The 17,450-nt window shown below is 34.1% G+C and overlaps 1 protein-coding gene across 2 annotated transcripts in view; it reads right to left on the bottom strand.

The window, feature by feature from the left end:
- PGAP1 (post-GPI attachment to proteins 1) overlaps positions 1-17,450 on the bottom strand; it is a 78,391-nt gene that overhangs the window by 30,362 nt on the left and 30,579 nt on the right. For both annotated transcript variants that reach the window (XM_005676296.3, XM_013970627.2), the window contains 7 exons: positions 17,122-17,227; positions 16,427-16,482; positions 14,902-14,985; positions 11,497-11,543; positions 11,056-11,107; positions 6,533-6,610; positions 2,909-2,984 (listed from right to left, as the gene is read on the bottom strand). In XM_005676296.3, the coding sequence (XP_005676353.1) occupies positions 2,909-2,984; positions 6,533-6,610; positions 11,056-11,107; positions 11,497-11,543; positions 14,902-14,985; positions 16,427-16,482; positions 17,122-17,227 (499 nt within the window). The remainder of the gene's footprint in view (positions 1-2,908; positions 2,985-6,532; positions 6,611-11,055; positions 11,108-11,496; positions 11,544-14,901; positions 14,986-16,426; positions 16,483-17,121; positions 17,228-17,450) is intronic.

Genomic DNA, 17,450 nt, shown 5'->3' with positions numbered 1-17,450 from the left:
CCATTTTAATGAGTACCTGCTGTAACCATTATTTTAAAATACAGCACTGAATTTAAGGCAACTCAAAATGAACAATAGGAGAAAAACTATTAGATATGAAGTGTCCTTCACACTTTACTTGCTCTAATTTGAAATACCATTCATTGTACTAACCTTTTTTACAAGAAAGATGGACTATCTTTTGCATGTTTTATAAATTCTAATGAGGTAAGAAATAATTTAAAATTTTGCTTTTCACTATGGCAAAAAAAGAAATCAGAAGCTAAACATTGTACTTAACTTAAAAACATTTTTAGTCTGACTCACACCCTAAAGATTTTAGAAAGAACATATTTATTATTAAAGTGTTGATAGGCCCAACACAGACAAAGACTGTTGGAAGAGACAAGGAAGGATACTACATAATGATCAAGAGATCTATCCAAGAAGACATAACAATTGTAAATATTTATCCACTCAACATAGGAGCATCTCACTACCTAAGGCAAATGCTAACAGCCATAAAAGAGGAAATCGACAGTAACACAATAACAGTGTGGGGTCTTTAACAGCCACTTACACCAATGGACTTTTGAACTGTGGTGTTGGAGAAGATTCTTGAGAGTCCCTTGGACTGCAAGGAGATCCACCCAGTCCATCCTAAAGGAACTCAATCCTGAATATTCGTTGGAAGGACTGATGCTGAGGCTGAAATTCTAATACTTTGGCCACCTGATGCAAAGAACTGACTCCTTAGAAAAGACCCTGATGCTGGGAAAGACTGAAGGCAGGAGAAGGGGACGACAGAGGATGAGACGGTTGGATAGCATCACCAACTCAATGGACTTGAGTTTGAGCAAGCTCCAGGAGATGGTGAAGGACAAGGGAAGCCTGGCATGCTGCAATCCATGGGACTGCAAAGAGTTGGACACAAATGAGCAGCTGATGAACAACATCACCAATGGCCAGACAGGAAATTACAAGGAAACACAAGCATTAAATGACATATTAGACCAGACAGACTTAGTTGATTCGTAAAACTGTTTCATTCAAAAGTAACAGAATACCCTTTCTTCTCAAGTGCACATGGGACATTCTCCAGGGTGGATCACGTCTTGGTCACAAATCAAGCCTCAGTAAATTTAAGAAAACTGAAATCATATCAAGTATCTTTTCTGACCACAATGCTATGTGATTAGAATACAGGAAAAAAACAACTATAAAAACGAAATACAAACACATGGAGGCTAAACAGTATGCTACTAAATAACCACCAATGGATCATTTCAATATATATGAATTAATCAATGTGGTACACCATACTAACAAACTGAAGAATAAAAACCATATGATAATCTCAACAGATACAGAAAAAGCTTTTGACAAAATTCAAAATCCATTTATAGTAAAAACTCTCCAGAAAGTGGACACAGAGGGAACATACCTCAACCTATAAAGGCCATGTATGACAAACCCACAGCAAAATTTATGAAGAACTGAAAGCATTTCCTCTAAGATCCCATTTACCATCACAACAAAAGAATATAATACTTAGGAATAAACCTATCTACAGAACTTAAAGACCTGTACTCAGAAAACTACAAGATACCAATGAAGAAATCAAAGACAACACAAACAGATGGAGAGATACAGCATGTTCTTGGATCAAAAGAATCAATACTGTGAAAATGACTATACTACTCAAAGCAATCTACAGATTCAATGCAATCCCTATCAATTACAAATGGTAGTTTACTCAGAAATAGAACAAAAAATTTTACAATATGTGTAGAAACACAGACGACCACAAATAGCCAAAGCAATCTTGAGAAGCTGGAAGAATCAGGCTTCCTGACCTCAGACTATACTACACATTACAGTAATCAAAACAGTATGGTTCCAGCACAAAAACAGAAAAATAGATCAATGGAACATGACAGAAAGTGCAGAGATAAACTCACACTCCGACAGTCACTTAATCTGTGAAAAAGGAGGCAAGATTATTCAATGGAGAAAAGACAATCTTTTCAATAATTTATTCTGGAAAAATTGGCCAGATATTGATACATGTAAAAGAATGAAATCAGAACACTCTCTAACATCATATGCAAAAAAATCTCAAACTGGATTAAAGACCTAAAAGTAAGGCTGGACACTATAAAACTCATAGAGAAAACCATAGGCAGAACACTCTTTGACATAAACTGCAGCAAGATTTTTAATCTACCTCCTAGAGTAATGAAAATGAAAACAAAAATAAACAAATGGGTAATTAAACTTAAAAGCTTTTGCACAGCAAAGGAAGCCATAAACAAAATGAAAAGATAACCCCCAGAATGGGATAAAAATGTCTGCCAACAAAGCAAAACAAAGGATTAATCTCCAAAACATACAAACAGCTCTGCTGCTCAATTAAAAAAAAAAAAAAAAGATGGGCAGATGATCTAAATAAGAATCAAACCACTGAGTCACATCACATGGTTATTCTAAGAACTATACTAGAAATACACACAAAAAATGTTACAAGGTTCTGTATTATTATAACTAACTGGCAAAATAAATCAACACTCTCTCAAAAAGAAAAACAATTCTTAAGGGTTTCAAAATCCAGCTTCCCTGTTGGCTCAGTGATAAAGAATCTCCCTGCTAATGCAGGAGACACGTTTGATCCTGATCCAGGAAGATCCTACATGCCTCAGAGGAACTAAGCCCATGTACTACAACTATTGGGTCTATACTCTAGAGCCCATGAGCCACAACTACTGAAGACCGCACACCTAGAACACACACTCCACAACAAAGATGCCACCACAATGGGAAGCCCATGCGTTGCAACTAGAGAAAATCCCATGCAGCAATGAAGAGCCAGTGAAGCCAAAAACTGAAAAAAAAAAAAAAAGAAAAAAATTTCCAAAATCAAAGTACTTACCAAAGGAAAAAAGATGAGTTACAGGAAGCTGTATGGATCTTGTCTCTTTTTTAAAGAATTCACAATCTACAACAAACTGGAATATAAAACATTGATTTTTTAGGAAAAAAATAGAATTAAATTTATAGTAAAATATCTTCATTTGATATTTGAGTAGAAAATAAAAATCTATAAACGTCAGTTTTGAAGAAGGTATTCTACTGTCTATTATAGTCCAACTCTCAAGCTATATTTAGGGGGCATGAATTCCTCAAGGAGAGATGCTAAGCTAAAAAAATTTGGTGAAAAATCTTAATAAATTATTAGAGGGTCATATCTATAAAAGCAGATGTACAGCACAGTTTTCTTGTAGTTAGTCTTAGGTGTTTGTAGAAGAGGGACCATAAACGATGGATAAAAACATTAAGAGCAAAAGTTAATTCAAGATTAATTAGGAATTTAGATAATATATCCCTGAATACTTTCAGTCAAAATAAAATGTGATTTTGTTCCATCTTTTAAAAATATCCATATTTATTATGTTTCTACAGTCTAACTGGACTACAAAAGGCTTTTGGAGACATACTGCCATTCATTTAGAGATGCTTAATGCTATTCATGTAAGATTATGTCTAATCTTACATGAGGCTAAACAGTGATTATAGTAAAGAGGTTCACTGGGTACAAAGAAAAAGAAATGCTATCTCAAAAAAAAGTAACCTAAAATGTGACATCTCCATCACTGCAATTTCCATAATGACATTTCTTGTCTAATAACATTTCCACAGTGGCGTAAGGATCTTCATTCTCAGCTGTCTATAACAGAACAGTTTCATTAAAATTGTTTCCACAATCCAACTAAATGACTCTAATCTATACGAGCTGAGGAAGAAATTAATCTGATGCCTAACTGTAGCTAGCAAGTAGTTTGCAATGCACAGTTAAGTAAAAAGCCAGTGGGGTCTATCTTAGGCTTTTCTAGTAACTATACCTTGGACTGTATTTTAAGTTGTGTTATTTTGTTTGGGTGGAATTTTGATTGTTTTCAAAAGTGAAAAACAGATGAGGGAAGATGCTATCAGAATGCACACACATAGGGAAACAAAAGAAAAAAAATTTACTAAAGGGCGCTGCTTTTATTTTTCCCTCTTTAATTAGGAGGCAAAGAATACCATCAGATATTTCCATTATAGAAAACAGCCGTTATAAGATTAGAGAAATCATTTATTGAGCACAATTATTCATTATATTTTTATAGATGTCTTTAGCTGAGACACTGCCTGAGATAGTGAGAAATTTTTAATCACTTTAACAGGTAAATAAAATAATACAAATTTTATTATTACTTTAAAAAATTGGCCATTTCTTTATGGTATAAACCTTTATCCAAGAAAGAATTCATGAGTCTGTCTCTGAAATATACAGGTAAGTAAATTTCTAATGGGGTTAATTTTGTTTTCTGTAGTTAAAAAATGCAGGTAATTCCATATTTACATTCGGAAAACTATATTAAGACAATCAGTTGACTCAAAAAGTTTTTAAACTGCCTATTTAAATATATGTATCCTTCTGGTGATGGGTTGTAACAGACACATAGAAATCACGAAAGACCTAAGTTACTATCCTTGTGAGACTGAGTGTGCAACAACTAGAGTCAGCAGTGTTACTTTCCAAAGAGTGTCCACTAAGTATTTATTAGGCTGTTAAGACTGGCTATTTGAGAAAGGCTCATTAATTTCTTGGAATAACCAGAGAAGGCCTTGTTTGGGAAGATGTTAAATTCATTCAAAACCAACTTACCTGAAAGAAAAACCCTTAAAGAGAGCTTTTAGTACTGAAGATGTTGAATTACCTCTCACCTGAGCTAAGCAAAACAAAACAATGAATCCATTACAAGGTACTCGTGAGACTCAATCTTTGAGATGACTCCTAACTACATCCTCTTTTCTTTTTTCCTTTAAATATTTCTAGTGATTTTGGCCCCAAATCTCATTAACTTTTTTATTCAAGAAACATTTTGAATGTATGTGTGGTGGTCACTAAAGATTTCACTTCACTAAAGGTTTAGGATGCAGAGTAAAACCCATTTAGTCCTTACTCTCAATAAGTTCATACTATGGTATGGCAATAAAGACATAAATTATAATTCAGTGTAAAATATTCCTCAAAGAACTTATGAACAAAATATGGGACTAAGTAAGAGGTTATTGGAGTAATCTAGCAAAGAAAAACAGGGCATACTTAGGTTAGATGTTGAAGGATAAGTTTGTTGGGTAAAATGTGGCAAAAGTCTTTTACCTCCACCTTCTTTCCCTGCCTACTTCTCTCAGAAATTACTATCCTTTCATTTCTGCTCCCACTGTACGATTACAAGCACGCAAGACCCCTTAACAGGTGCCTGGTCTGCCTTGTTTCTAATCCATCCTATACCAAAAATAGATTCAGTGTCCAAAACAAACAGCTCTGATCCATTACTACCACGGTAAACAATCTTTTGGTTCCCTTCTGGCTTCTGAATCTCCCAATGAAGGACTTCCACAATATGGCCATGAGCTACTTTTCCAGACTTTTCTTCCACTACTTTTCTTCTATCCATGGTAGCTCTCCTTTTAAAACTATTTACTTATTCACTATTTTCCAAACATACCCTACACCTTCCATGTTCTGATTTTACTATTTATGTCTCAAAGGTGTTGTTCATTTTAACTTTCTGCAATAATGTTAGTATTGAGCATCTGGAATATGGCTAACACAACTAAGGATCTGAATTTTTACTTTTATTTAAGTTTAATTGATTTAAATTTAAATAGTCACATGTGCTAATGGCTCCCAAAGTAGATAGCCCAGGTCTGGAATACTCAATCTATCTATAAACACAACTATCCTTTAAGGTAATTTTAAATATCACCTGAAACTAACATCTTTTCTGATTTCATCAGTCAGCAATATCTCCCCTTTCAACGCTTTTCAAGGATTTCCAATACGCTGATTTGTATTATACATTTTTGGGTACCTCTTTCATTTTCACCCTTCCCCTGGCTATCAAATATATTTCTATCCCTCTACCAACAAACAGTGGCTCAGATGGTAAAGCATCTGCCTACAATGTGGAAGACCAGGGTTCGATCCCTGGGTTGGGAAGATCCCCTGGAGAAGGAAATGGCAACCCACTCCAGTATTCTTGTCTGGAAAATTCCATGGACTGAGGAGCCTGGTAGGCTACAGTTCATGGGTTTGCAAAGAGTAGGACATGACTGAGCAACTTCACTTCACTTCACTTCACCAACAAACAGTAGGTAAGCTTTTTGAGAACATGGTTCATGTCCTCCTCTTTTGTGTGCCTCCTATGATTCCTGGCACAGAGTTTTTCTACATAAAAGGGTATTCAATAATTAACATATTTTGAAAGACTGATAAAGTAGGAATAATTCCCACTTGAAACAAAGAGAGTTGGATTTATTCTGCTTAGTTCAAGTCAGAGTAGATGATCCCAATGATTTAAACAGTTGTAGGTGGATCACCACTCCAGCCACTATTTTAGATGTTTTAGATAAGCGCTATGCTGAAGAATGTATCAAAAAAATTACTTAAATATTTAGCATAAGTATCCCAGAAACATTCTGATAACAGACTCTTGCTTGTTACCTTACTTCCATGAATAGATGGTACATAAACAACAAGATGAGACAAAGATGGATAGTCTTGAAGTCTTAACATCAGAAACTAAAAAAAGATGAAAAAAAAAGCTGATTTTATTTAGGATATACAGAGCTTAAAGCATGTTAAAAGATAAATTACAAACCCATATCTTATTCAGTATGTTACAAAAAAACTGACTTCAAACATTATGTTCAGTACTTCATAAAATGCCCATGTTTACATTTTCAGGTCAATGAACCTGCTGAATATCAAATTTCTAATAATTATGTTAATATGGACTGCCAAAAATACTCCCTGAACTATATCGCTTCAAGTACAACAAATGAAATGTAACACTAAATTTAATTATTTTACAAAATTATTTTCATATGTGATTTCTTATAATTTGTCTACTTGTTTTGTATAATACTACAGTATGATTTCTACATTGATTTTGGTGGTATATGACAAAGAGCACTCAATAGTTGAACGGATGCTCAATATGACAGAACAATTGCAACTTAATCTGAAATGATTCTGATCTAGCCCACATAATAAACAGTTGCTGGCTAATGATGTATGAACATCATCCCCGGAACTTATTCAGTAAGTGACATGAATGAACTATGCAAGTCTAACAACACACTTCACCAAATGAGCACCTTTTCTGTTCTCAAAGCTAAGGCCATATCTTAGAGTCTATAGTTTGAGGAATGACTAGATAGGAGACTGGTCTATTTAATGAAAAGCTAGGCCACCGAACATAGTTTTCAAGTTTTGTTTTTTTTTCCTGACAACAGATGTCAGGACAACAGATGTGGGAAATGGGAGTAAGTTATATGTTGCAACAATCTTATGCATTAAGAAATTTCTGCACTTAACATTCTCCACTCTTCTTCAGGAACACCCTTGTGGGCAATCTGGAGTGAGAACCTGAAGCACACTATCACGAGTGGTCCTCAAACAACCTGACAAGATTCACCTGGGAATGTTTATTAAACTCACGGGCTGCATCTCAGCTTACTAAGTAAAGTCTCTATAGCTGACTTACATATTCTAATATAAATTAAAAGGTGACAGGAGCTTCCCAGGTGGTGCAGTGGTAAAGAATTTGTCTGTCAGATGCAGGAGATGCAGTTAAATCCCTGGGTCAGGAAGATTCTCAGGAGTAGGAAATGGCAACCCACTCCAGTATTCTTGCCTGGAAAATTCCATGGACAGAGGAGCCAGGCAAGCTACAATCGCCAAGAGTCAGACACAACTTAGCAACTGAACACACACACAGGTGTGCTTGTGTGCTCAGTCATGTCCAACTCTTTGCAACCCCATGGACTATAGCCCGCCAGACTCCTCTGTCCATGGAATTTTCCAGGCAAGAACACTAGAGTGGGTTGCCATTTACTACTCCAGGGTATCTTCCGACCCAGGGATCAAACCCAGTCTCTTGCATTGGCAGGCAGAATTCTTTACCACAGTGCCACCTGGGAAGCCAGAGCATGTGCACACACACAGACACACACACGAAAGGACCACACAAGCCAAAGCTCCAGGCAACTGAAACCAACCAGATAAATGGTAGACAATATGAAAGACAAATTAATTAGAAAGAACCATGGTTATCTGTGTAGCTATCCACTCTGAGAGATTTTGTTACTCTCAAGAAAAATTTTTTTTCTCAAGAATTTTTTTTTTTCAGGTCAGTCAGTCAGTTCAGTTGCTCAGTCGTGTCTGACTCTTTGTGACCTCATGGACTGCAGCATGACAGGCCTCCCGGTACATCACCAACTCCCGGAGTTTATTCAGACTCATGTCCACTGAGTCCATGATGCCATCCAACCATCTCATCCTGTCGTCCCCTTCTCCTCCTGCCTTCAATCTTTCAATTTTTCAGATCAGAATACTTTAAAAAGATATCAGAGTGTCAAAGTACATTTACTTATAAAGTTAAGCTCCTATATAGTTATAAAATCAGTAGGAATTTGGCAAGATACTATTTAGGAAATTGCTACATTGACAGGTAAGGTTAATACAAAGTTTGAAAATTTTTCAGTGTTTTAAAAATAAAATTTACCTTAATGGTAAGGCAACACACATAAAAAATCAAATACCAGTGTTTGGATGTCAGAAACCCTTCAAGTTCTGCTGCTGTGTGTGGGGCAAAGCTGTGGTGCTACATTTAATTTAGGCAAAAGAGTGACAAGGCAACTTTTCTCATATAACTTAGATTTCTTTCCAAAGGTAATTGTTTTGTTTTTAGCAACACGTCCATTTGGGTTTGCGAAATTGTTGGTGTGTGCTGGTTTGTGCGTTTTTAGAAACTTCTTCACTGTACCATGACAGAAAAGCTCCATATGATTGGTGCTCTGAAGGCACTAAACTGCCTTGCTAGAGGATTCCATCTATTTGCTAACAATTCAGTCAGCAGAGGTGCTCAAAATGGTATGATTCTCATGTGACATTACCCTTATTGAGAAGATACAAATAAGAATAGAACTCACAAAATTATTTTACTTCAGTCTTTCAACTTCATGTCAAAGTAACTTTGTGTTTTTTATAAATGGCTAACACACACAAGTGTATATATGTAATTTTGACTTTCATTATAATGGAAAAGTTTACTTGCATTTAATAATTACAATCATCTTCAACTGAGAATAACTAAGATAGCAGAAGATTATAATCCTTCCTTTCTAACTTCTCTCTTCCACTTTTCTCCTCAAATCTAGCAGGCTTTTAATGCCGCCCAGCACTTTCTTATAGCATCCTCTATAAAAAGTAAGCAGCGGGAAGAACTTGTTCTCCTACTGCTCAGCCAGCTGTTTCTTACATTTAGAAAAAAATAACACAGGGGACTAAAACTATGTAAACACATTGTTTAATCTTTGAGATTAAAAAATAATATAAAAATATTATGATTTAAGAGTTAACTTTTAAAAAATAGTAACAAAATAACATTTTATCAGGTTTTTAATCATTTCTTTTTTTAAATATAAATTTATTTATTTTAATTGGAGGCTAATTATTTTACAATATTGTATTGGTTTTGCCATACATCAACATGAATCCGCCACGGGTGTACACGTGTTCCCCATCCTGAACACCCCTCCCAGCCCCCTTCCCACACCATCCCTCTGGGTCATCATTTATTTCTTTCTAACTCTTAAATTGGGCTTCCACAGTAGCTCAGTGGTAAAGAATCCGTCTGCTATGCAGGAGCCAAAGGAGACATGGGTTCGATCTCTGAGTTGGGAAGATCCCTCAAGGGAATGGCAACCCACTCCAGTATCCTTGCCTGGAAAATCCCATGGACAGAGGAGCCTGGTGGGCTACAGTCCATAGGGTTGCAGGGAGGCGGACATGACTAAAGCAACTTAGCACGCACAACTCTTAAATTATAGGCTGAAGAGGATATCCAAACTGAAAATTGAAGGAAATATTTAATATACCTTATGAATGATTTGTTAGGAAGTACGTCTTATTACTTTTGTTTTTGTTTTGCTCCTGTGTAGACAGTTAGGACAGAACTAGTGAGAGACCTTAAAAATGTTCTTGTGAGTGAAATCAGTTACTTGTCACATCAAAACAAAGCCACACGAATAAATATGCACAAAGTAAGATTGACCAAAGCGACAGAAAATAAATTACTGCAATCATTCCAAAGTCAAGTGTAAGTGACTTGCAATGATTCATTCTGTCATCATTCCTCTCCTTGGTATAGTACAGACTTGACTATATATACAGATAAACAAACATTCACGAGGACAAACAACTGGAGTTGGGAGATGACCAAGACCAACCAGAGGACTTCACATTCAACTGTATGAATATAGTATTCATTATGACAGTATATTTAAAGTATAGATTTATTTGAAGACTAAACCTACCAATTCCGGCACATGATTATCAGTGTAATAAATACAATGTGGAAATTAGAACAGACATTTTCTAATATCGAATTTTAGAACTGTTCTATTTTTCAACAACAGATTTTGTTGAGTATGCAAATTAACCTTTGTAAAGACTGCTGACCTGCCACAACTGCTTAAGGAAATCACTAGCAATTATTAAATAAATTCTATGGAACCTCAGATAAAAGGAGATAGTTACTGAAGGGCTTAGCCACAGATAATAGTGAAATTGAAATCTGTTTTGTGTGTTTTTGTGATGCTTACTTCCCAAAACAAATTCTGAGTGTACTCAACTTAGTATTTTAAGACAGACCATTCTAAACAAACTCTCAAATTAAATCTTAAAATTTATCTATCTCTTGTTATGATCCTATAACATATAGAGTTAATTTTATTTAGGAATGGTGACTTGTTTTCATCTATGAAAGCTAAAAAAAAACAAAAACAAAACACATGCTATTCTCTATTAAGTGTATTTCTAGAGAAAATATTTCTAAAATATACATTAGCAAATCTCAAAATTTATTATCTAGATGAATTTAATCAAATAACATACTGTATATGCCTATATGTTCAAATAGTTTTTTATCTGGATATTAACATTCTAAAGCCATAATTTACCTTAATTGTTGGCAGCAGTTCAGCTTTCCATGATAAATCAATCCCTTGCCGGCTTAGAAATACATATGAAAATATAATTAAAGGACAAATATATTAAAGTATTATAAATTATAAATAAACATCAGAACAATAAGAAAACATCTATGGACCTATTGGAGACACTTCTAATGAAGTCAAGTCTGATAAGTCTAACATGATACGCTTTATCCACATAGTCCTTTTGGGCACAGAAAGTAGTTTTTCCTAGCAACCAATTACCAATGTTTGCAAAAATTACTAATATGTTAATTTTATTTATTTTTAATTTTAAAATCAACATTATAATTTAGTATGGTAGCAAAATGACAATAAGTATATTTGAAGCAATTCTGAAAGTATAATTTGAGTATATCTTATGTTAAGAAAATGAACATCAAAAGGCCTTTTGTTTAAAACACTTACCACATGGATGTGCTGTTTATGCAGCCAAAAATCCAACTATTTGTATCCTATTGATTAAGAACACAAGCAAAACACAATATTATAGAAAATAATTATATAAAATAAGCATTTCACTGTTTATGATATAGGGTCAGTGGGCATAATGAAACATAAAATAATAACTTGCTATTCAGGAATGTATTCAAAATGGTCTCAAAAGTCAAACAGGTCAATGGTAGGCAAAGAAGTCCAAAGCTAACACAGACAGATAAGCAAGTAACCTGGAGCAGCAATACGAGAGATGAAATGATGGGTAATCTTTACACAGCATATTGCTAAGCAAGTCTAATTTCTGAACAAACATTTAGAGTTCAGCAATGTCCACATTTTAATTAGATAGAAATTACAAAGAAAGTAACCTACATTTTAACAAAAAATCAAGAATGAACTACAAGTGGACTTTCATACAAAGAGGGGGAAAAAAAGCCAGAGTCAAGCCAAGCAATTAAAAATAATCTAATAGAGCTTTTTAGTGTATCATCTGAGTTCTCATTTGATTACAAGACAGATAACTTTTATGCAACTGAGACTGTGCTTGGATTGAAACACAATTCCAAGAGTTTAAGACTAAATCTTAGTTGTTACTTTATTAGTGCAGATTGGGAATACTGCAGAGATGGTTGTGGTATTTTAACAATATTACATATTCAGCTTCAGTTATTTAAAAGCACTATGACCAAAGATTGTCACTTCAACTTTTAATGAAGTAGTAAGAGCAGTGCTCCAGGATCTAACAATACTAAACTCCTACCAGGGCATAAGAGAATAAGAAACATTGCTGAGACAGCACAACTTTTTCCCTTAGTATCCCTTAGTATATAGACAAGGCAATAAAAGTATCAACCCTTTCATTCTACTAGTATTTATAAAACCTAATCTGGAGCCAAGGAATTATGCTAAGCCCTCAACAAAAATGATGAATCAAGCAGATTGAGCCTCTGCCCTCATGGAGTTTAAATAAAATTTTAAGATATTTTTCAAGAATATAGAAAAGCAAGTTGAAAGAAAACAAGAACAATGTGGTACTTCTCTACTCTCCACTGCTGACAAAATACTTGCCTGACTTCTTTATCAGTTATCTGTGCTTTCCAGTACAAAAACATGACATTACAAAACAAGGCAAGGGAAGAGAACTGCATGGGCCTAGACAAAGAAGACCTAGCAACCTCTCGATCCAACTCATTTGTACGATTGGTTTTCGCAGCTACTAAAGGAGCCTATATCAAAGATAGCCTTTATTATGAAAACTGCCAATATTCCAAACTACTTAACTTTGATGTCTAGGGAATTCTGATTCAGTCACTAACAGATTGAATACAGTGTTATTCAAACCAACCCTAAGACAGTGTTGTTAAAACCTAGAAGGTATCAGAAGAACAACTTCAGGTTATCTAGTAAACACTCTAACCTCAGCTAATTCTAAAGCTTGTATTAAAAATCAGAGAAAAAGTCACTCAGGATTTGCTAAATCCTGAAGTATACAGAAAAGAAAATGCTACTTGATCATAAAATTCATAGATCTAAAAAAATATCTATCTATGGTAAAAAAAAAAAAAATGACGTCTTCAACAGCTGCTAAAATCATTAGATGAAGGACTGACTAGGAACTTTATAATGGATCATGCCAGTAGGACCTGAGTTCACTGACAGATCAGTGCACTGATTTTTTTTGTCACTCAAAGTGGGACAACCACTTACCTACTGATGTGGTAAGTATGCAGCTCTACTTATAAAACACTACCATCAAAAAAAAAATTTATTCAAGATTCTAGATCTACCTACCTACCAGTTTACATAAAACATAATGGATAGAAATACATGTTAAAAGATACCACACGAATACAATCAACTAAACCCCAAACAAATACATGGCATGGGAGGAAAGAAGAGGGGACTGTTATAAAATAGACATAAGATCTAAGAATCAAATGCCATGTATGTACTTTTTAGATTCTGATTCAAATAAGCCAACTTAAAACTTAGATGAACAAGGAAAATTGAACATGGGCTAGATACCAAATGACTTTAAGGAATATGTAATTACTTCTGGTAGATAAAATAATGATATTATAATAACATGTAAAATTCTTATCTGTTAGAAAGATTGAAATATGTATGTATAAAATGATAAAATACCTGAATTTTGCTTTAAAAATGCTTCAGTCAAAAAAAGTGAGGAAGGATTAAATCAAATTAGAATGGCAGAGTGTTGATAACTGTTAAAGCTGTGTAATAGTCATATTCTACTTTTATATGTTTGAAAACTTCTATGACAAAAATTGAAAAGATTTTTTAAAATTCTCCATATATCCATGGATCTTATTACAGAAAAGGGATCCTCCAATGAACCAAATAGATAAATCTGCACTTTGGCAAAGATTTTTCTCAATATAATACTGCCATTTTTATTTGGAATAGTGTGGATGTTTAAGCCATCACCCTCAGGGCCAGATTCTCTTGGGATAAACTGTTCATCCAAATTTTAGGCTGAGAGATGCATAACTGTGGCAAATCCACTAAAATTAGTATTCACTATTATCTAGCCCACAATGCCTGCCTACCAACTCTTCTAAAAACTTTACTATATATCAAATGGCAGTATCAACCAACCAAGCGACATATTAGATCCTAGTCCTAAAAAATACAAATAATCCAACAAAAGGAAATGAGGGAACTTAAATTCTGAAAGATGTAAATATAAAGTGAAGAATCCTAGGATATGAGGGGGAAAAAATCAGAATAGAGAGCAAAGCACCCAAATTGGGAGACAAATTCCTGAAAGCAAGAAGTGTTGATAAATTATTAAACAGTCCTAATATAAGAAAAGATGCTAAAGCATCTAACATATTTGTAGCATAGTAGGTACTCATTAAAAAGAAATACACAAACAAAATAATCATACTGACACTGTAAATCTGGGTAACACCGTAACACAAAGTTACTAAACTACTTTAGAGAAAATTTGGTATAAAACGTACTCCAAACTTCAGTATGGAAATCAATGGAAAAACAGGATTTACTTTACAAAACAGAGAACAGTTTTGCTTAAATGTATCTATTCTATAAAGTACTAACATAATTTTAGAACTAAAGAAACTCTGAACTGAATTCCTTCATCCTAAACACAATGAAACTAAGGTAGAGAGGGTGAAAAACCTAAGCTAGAGGCAAAGTACAAGCTAACAGTATACCAGTTACAGAAACATTTTGATCAGTACTTTTCGATCAATACTCTGTCCAGTTAATTTTCAATTAAATGGGTTTAATAATAGTTCATAGCTAAAAATGAGGCCCATTAAGCTGAATTTTTAAAATAACCAATAGTCAGCCTTTAAAATGTACATAAAAGTGTACCAATTATCTTACCAGCATGGTGCTCTGACAATAGACATGAGTGTAGATTTTTCTATGATTTGCAAGGGGAAATGTAAAATATATCTTATCAGATTCCTAAAAACAAGAGGGAAAACACAATAAAACTATTGTGAGAGTAATTTCATAATTCAAAAATTCAGACAAAGTAATCATTAATTATTCTAATGAATTCTAATGAATTATTTTAATTCTATCATTCTTGGTGTTGAGAACCATTTCTCTAGGAATGAAAAGAAGATATAGATGCAAAACAATACAAACTCTGTACACCTGAACTTGTCTTGGAAGCATCAGTATGAATGCATGCTTTTTTTGTTTGGGTTTGGTTTTTGACCTTATAGCCGGACATTTCTTAGCTCTGTTCACTGGAAAGGCCTTAGAAATGATAACTCACTACTCATAACACCTGTAAGTGCCCAAGTTACGGTTTTTAGATATTGTTCACCAAAAACTAGGGAGAGCTACTTTGAGAAAAAGCCAGATTCAAGGTCCAGGACAGGAAATGTTACACATGAGCTAAAACACTATCTCATACTAGAGTGAGGAAAACATCAAAGACAACTAGAGAGCAGCTATATCAAAAAGATCCAGGAGCCTACATTGAAATGGCTTCCACTGGTCAAAGACAGAATAGTTTTAATAGCAATTTTAGTATCAAAGATAGGACAATTTTAGTATTTTAGTTTAGACAGAAACACAAAAATGTCTGAGCTCATAATAACATTAGAGGAAACCTCCCCCCCACAAAAAAAATCTTATGATCAGTCATGGAGGGTGTTGGTGAGCCAACTCACTATTCTGAAAACCAGTAAATATAATATCCAAAGATAAAAAGAATTATCATGTTTTCCCTCATAAATTATTTGCTCCACTCTAGATAAATTTAGTAGATGAGAAGTTTTCTATATAGTATTTCAGTTAATAAAGAAGGAATAATCAAACCATAGTCTTATTACTTTTGCAATAAATGAATTAATGACTCTATGCCTTCTTCATCAATAATAGCTTCTAACATCACAAAGAGAGAGTCTAGTAAAAAGAAAAGCAAAACAAAAACGTGAATCTCATAAAGCATCTAGACTCAACTACCAAGTCACAGGAAGGGGTAGGCAAAGGAATATATGGAATGACACTACAGGAATGCAACCAGCAAAATCAAGACTGTGAAACTCTGGGACAAATGACTTTTTCTTTCAACAAATCAACTGCAAGGAAAAAAAGGGTAAAGGAGGTATTAGAAATTTAAAGAGGAGTAAGAGATATATCAACAAATAATATGTAGATTTTGTTTGTACCTTGATTTAAGCAAACTGAAAAACAAGGAAACAATTTAAAAAATTGACAGTTATGATAAAACTAGAAAATTGAACACTGACTAGATATTAGGGAATTATTACTAAACTGATTTAATATGGGAAAAGACAAGTGGTTATCTTCTTTAAAAAGTCTAACTTTGAAAGAGAAATACTAAAATATTTTGGAAAAAAATTGTTAAATCCACTGGTGCTGTACTTACATTGTAAGCCACATATGTCCATTTGGACACTTTTACTGGAACCCACATAGATGTTCCTAAGGTAAAAGAAATTATTTGGCTTTTAAAAAAAAATTAAATGATTTCTTTTACTGAATACTTCTCAATCATAACAGGATTTGAAAAAAGCATCTCCCTGAATACTGGCTATTTTAAAATATAAAATCCAAGGAGATGTTCTCCATATACTCATCACCAGCACTCAGATCAAATGAAGCATTTAAAAACTATTTGGTGTGTAACTCTAAGAAGTATCAACAGAAGTAAACAAATATTTTCCAACCTAAGTAGAGTATGACATACATATTAAAAACAAAATTTACCAGCAAAAGATATGCTGTTAAACTGGAAGACTAAAGAATGATACTAAGAAACTAAGTCAAGAATAATGTAGCATTGATTTTATGCAGCTGTCAGGAGAACAGGCAATTAACTCTTCTAAACCTAGCTACTGTCATATTATCTTCAGTACAAAATTTTTTATCAGCAATATGTTACACATCACTTTTTAATCTTTTCCCTTAGTCAAGAACCTCATAAGAAATCAGCACAGGGAAACTAATAAAATATAATAGGATTATAACACCGGAAGCATTACAAAGAGTTTGTTTGCTAATGACAAATTTACCTAAAATATCCAAAACTATACTTAAAATTAAAATGTTATTACTACCAACCTGTTAAGTCAGAAATTATTGATGGATTTTCCTCAAAGTGTTTTGCTGGGTGTCTTATAAAATGGTGATTCAAAACGGACAATTTCTTCTTGGGATTTTGAGTTATCTAGAAAGAACATTGATACATTCTGTATCCTTTTATATCCAATGTGATGACCTAATGAAACTTTGTTTCAAGTGTGGATTCTTTACCAGCTGAGGCACCAGGGAAGTTCCAATAATAATAAAGTCAACAGTTAACTCTGGTCCAGGCACTCTTCTAAGTGCTTGCTGCTGCTGCTGCTAAGTCGCTTCAGTTGTGTCCGACTCTGTGCAACCCCAGTGGGTTG

Source organism: Capra hircus, chromosome 2 (assembly GCF_001704415.2).
Source record: "Capra hircus breed San Clemente chromosome 2, ASM170441v1, whole genome shotgun sequence".
Taxonomy (NCBI): Eukaryota; Metazoa; Chordata; class Mammalia; order Artiodactyla; family Bovidae; genus Capra; species Capra hircus.
The sequence above is the reverse complement of the archived record's forward strand: the minus strand, read 5'-3'. Positions and strand labels throughout refer to the sequence as shown.